Genomic DNA, 3,085 nt, shown 5'->3' with positions numbered 1-3,085 from the left:
ACCGGAGGGCCTCTGGGGGTTATTGGGGGTCGCTAGGGGGCCACTGGGGGCCGGGGCCCTTCACTATGAGGCCAGGACAGAAAACAGGGGCGTCCTGTGATACTGGTTGTAGATCAGCTAATATTTGAAATATTTAATGTTATAATGAGAAACTTAAAAAACGGCTTCATGTTCCTGTGACTCAGCGTTTCTGTTTCCCAGCAGCTCGTTGGGGAAACAAAGAGAAGCTGGAAACTTTTAAACAGTTTTTAACCCACAGATCCAGAACCTGGACTCTGGGTCGGTTCCCTTCAGGCGCCGAGGAACCAAACGCTTCTTTCTTCCTTCATTTTCCTCTTCACAGATGAGCTGCAGGCTGCATGGTGGGAAACTCCGACAAACACGTCTCTCTGCAGATCAAACACTCAGGAAGTGGCAGAATGAAAAGGCCTTTAAGCTTCATTTAGATCTGGACAGAAGGAATTTTGACCAAATCTCAGGAAACAGCATTTTGATTAATATTGAACTTTATGAATGGATTTTCCAGCAGGACGGAAAGTTTCCTTTGTTTCCATGTTTTAATTAAAATAAGGCTGAATGTTTGGATGAATCTCAGGTAAACTCTGATTTCCGCCCTGGGTTGTAATGTCACCCCTGACCTTTGACCCCAGTGCCTTCCTGTAACCTGGCTGCCCTCCAGGTGATGCGCCGCGCTCAGAGCAACTCGCCCCGCATCCCGTCCAAGAAGTACCACTCCTTCATGGAGACGCGGGACGTCAACCTGGACAACCTGCTGCTGTTGCCGGGTTACCGGCCGCCCAGGCCCCGCCCCCCGTCCTACCCGGCCCACGTGAGCCCGCCCAGGGACCACCTGAACCAGCCCAGGATCCGGATCACCTGCCTGCCCGATCCGGATCCGGAGACGCGGCGCCAGAGTCCCGGCAGGAGCCCCGTGAGGCAGCCGGACTCCCGGGGCCGGAGCCCCGCCCGCCGGGTCAGTCTGGAGCCGAACAGAACCGCCCGCCGGTCCTGACGGGCCCCATCGGACCCTATCGGACCCTAACCCCATTAACCGCCTCGTTTCTCTAACCAGGTCCACTCGCACCCTCTAACTCTGGCCGCTGTGGCTCACATGGTGATTTTTGTTCCTTACAAACTTTCTGGATTCTCTGTCCGACTTTTCCTCAGCAGAACCTCGGATCTTCGGTAATCTCTGCGCTCAGGGTGGTTTTAGAGGGACCTGTTATGCAAAATGCACGTTCTGAACGTTTCTATTCTTTAATTTAAGTTTCTGCTGCTCCTAAAAAAAACAACCCAACACCTTAAAAAACCAACCAGCTGTTTCTGGCAGCAGGTTCATATTTTCTGGTGTTTCACGTTCCACTGTGCCGTTACCTAGCAACCCCAGAAGAACTCTGCCGTTACCTAGCAACCCCNTGCCGTTACCTAGCAACCCCAGAAGAACTCTGCCGTTACCTAGCAACCCCAGCTGGTTTTACTGCTGTCTGCGCTGTACAATGGCTGCTGGAAAAGAGCGGTGTTTTGCTGTTTTGCTGTTTTGCTGTTGACTCACCATCCAGAAACCACTTGCTGCATTCTTGATGGTTGTGCAGGAGGCTCCATTTCTGCTTTTCAAAGCATCTGTTTGCAGCCGTTTTAACATGCGAGTGTAAACGTTGAGCTGGGGGCGCGGCCAGCAGACCGATCCGAACGGGTCGAAGCATAACGGGTCACCTTTCAGGATGCTTTGGTGAAGAACGTGGCGTTTGTTCAGTCTTTGGCGCCGATTCGTCTCCAAGCTAAATGTTTATTACTTTATGAATTGGCCCAACGTCCTTCAAAGCACCAGAAGTCAGATTAAGACTGAAAACTTTTTCTTTCCTCCTCAAACCTTCTAACCTTCCTGTTTCCTTCGTCTTCCTCTAAAATGGGACTAAAGGTGTTTTAATGCATGATGTTTGTTTCAATGGCTAACAGGAACTAACTTCTGCAGCTGATCCCGGTTTCCTCCTTAGGGATCTTCCTCCTTCAGGGATCTTCCTCTGTCTGACGTCTGTCCGTACAGCGAAAGCCCCATTCAGGGCAGATGTGCAGGCCTGCCCCCTGGTGGCCGCTGCTGGACAGATGTGGGGCATCTGCTGCTGTTTTCAGCTGGTGTGGGTGCAGGAAGGTCCGCCCTCATCTCTGCCTCACAGGGAGGAAACTGAGCTCCGTTTAGGAGGAAAACAATCCGGCCTCCAAACGGATTCAGTTTTCACACCTGGAAAGTGGAAGGCAACCATAATCTCAGTGTTTTAAACTAGCCGAGAAAATCAGACATGCTAAGCTAACGGCCGCTGAGAGCGGCGGCCATGTTGGCGTGACGCTGAGTGACGGCGGTCTGCTGTTCGTCAGGTGGAGGAGCTTTATAAGATGAACCGACAGGATTCTCCTGCGTTGCAGCATAAAGTCTCCAACCGGATCTCCGACCCGGCGCTGCCCCCCCGATCCGAGTCCTTCAGCAGCGGAGGGATCCAGCAGGCCAGGACGCCGCCCATGCACCGCTCCGTAGAGCCACAGGTCAGAGGTCACAGGACACGTTAACTGGATGGATGGATGTTAGAACCTGTTAGTTCTGGTGTTGTGTAGAACTCTGTTCCCCGTCTACCTGGAGCACGTTTATCTCCATGGTACCGTTTATCTCCATGGTAACATTTATCTCCATGGTAACGTTTATCTCCATGGTAACGTTTATCTCCATGGTAACGTGTATCTCCATGGTAACGTTTATCTCCATGGTAACAGGCAGCAGTTGTCTAGTCATGGGTTCAGAGGGTTAGCTAGCGATCCGAGTTGTTCTCAGCCTGCTCCATGGGAACGGGTCGGAAACTCGGGTACATCCAGGGAACCAGAACCAGTCTGACCCGGTCTGACCCAGTCTGACCCGGTCTGACCCGGTCTGACCCGGTCTGACCCAGTCTGGTTAGCTGCTGGTTCTCTTCCTGCTGGTTTCCTCTCCTCCTTCACTCCTTCCTGCTTCCTGATCACTTGCTAACTCCTCCTGCTCTTCCTCCTCCACCTTGCCTGTCTCCTGCCTGTGTGTGTGTGTGTGTGTGTGTGTGTGTGT

General features: G+C 52.5%; 1 protein-coding gene across 1 annotated transcript in view; it reads left to right on the top strand.

The window, feature by feature from the left end:
- LOC103457030 (TRAF2 and NCK-interacting protein kinase-like) overlaps positions 1–3,085 on the top strand; it is a 62,542-nt gene that overhangs the window by 41,485 nt on the left and 17,972 nt on the right. Inside the window, exons 15-16 of the mRNA XM_017301788.1 lie at positions 640–973; positions 2,374–2,538. Coding sequence (XP_017157277.1) covers positions 640–973; positions 2,374–2,538 — 499 coding nt within the window. The remainder of the gene's footprint in view (positions 1–639; positions 974–2,373; positions 2,539–3,085) is intronic.

The sequence above is a fragment of the Poecilia reticulata genome, linkage group LG20 (assembly GCF_000633615.1).
Source record: "Poecilia reticulata strain Guanapo linkage group LG20, Guppy_female_1.0+MT, whole genome shotgun sequence".
In the NCBI taxonomy this organism is placed as follows: Eukaryota; Metazoa; Chordata; class Actinopteri; order Cyprinodontiformes; family Poeciliidae; genus Poecilia; species Poecilia reticulata.
This window is presented reverse-complemented; position numbering and strand designations above follow the sequence as displayed.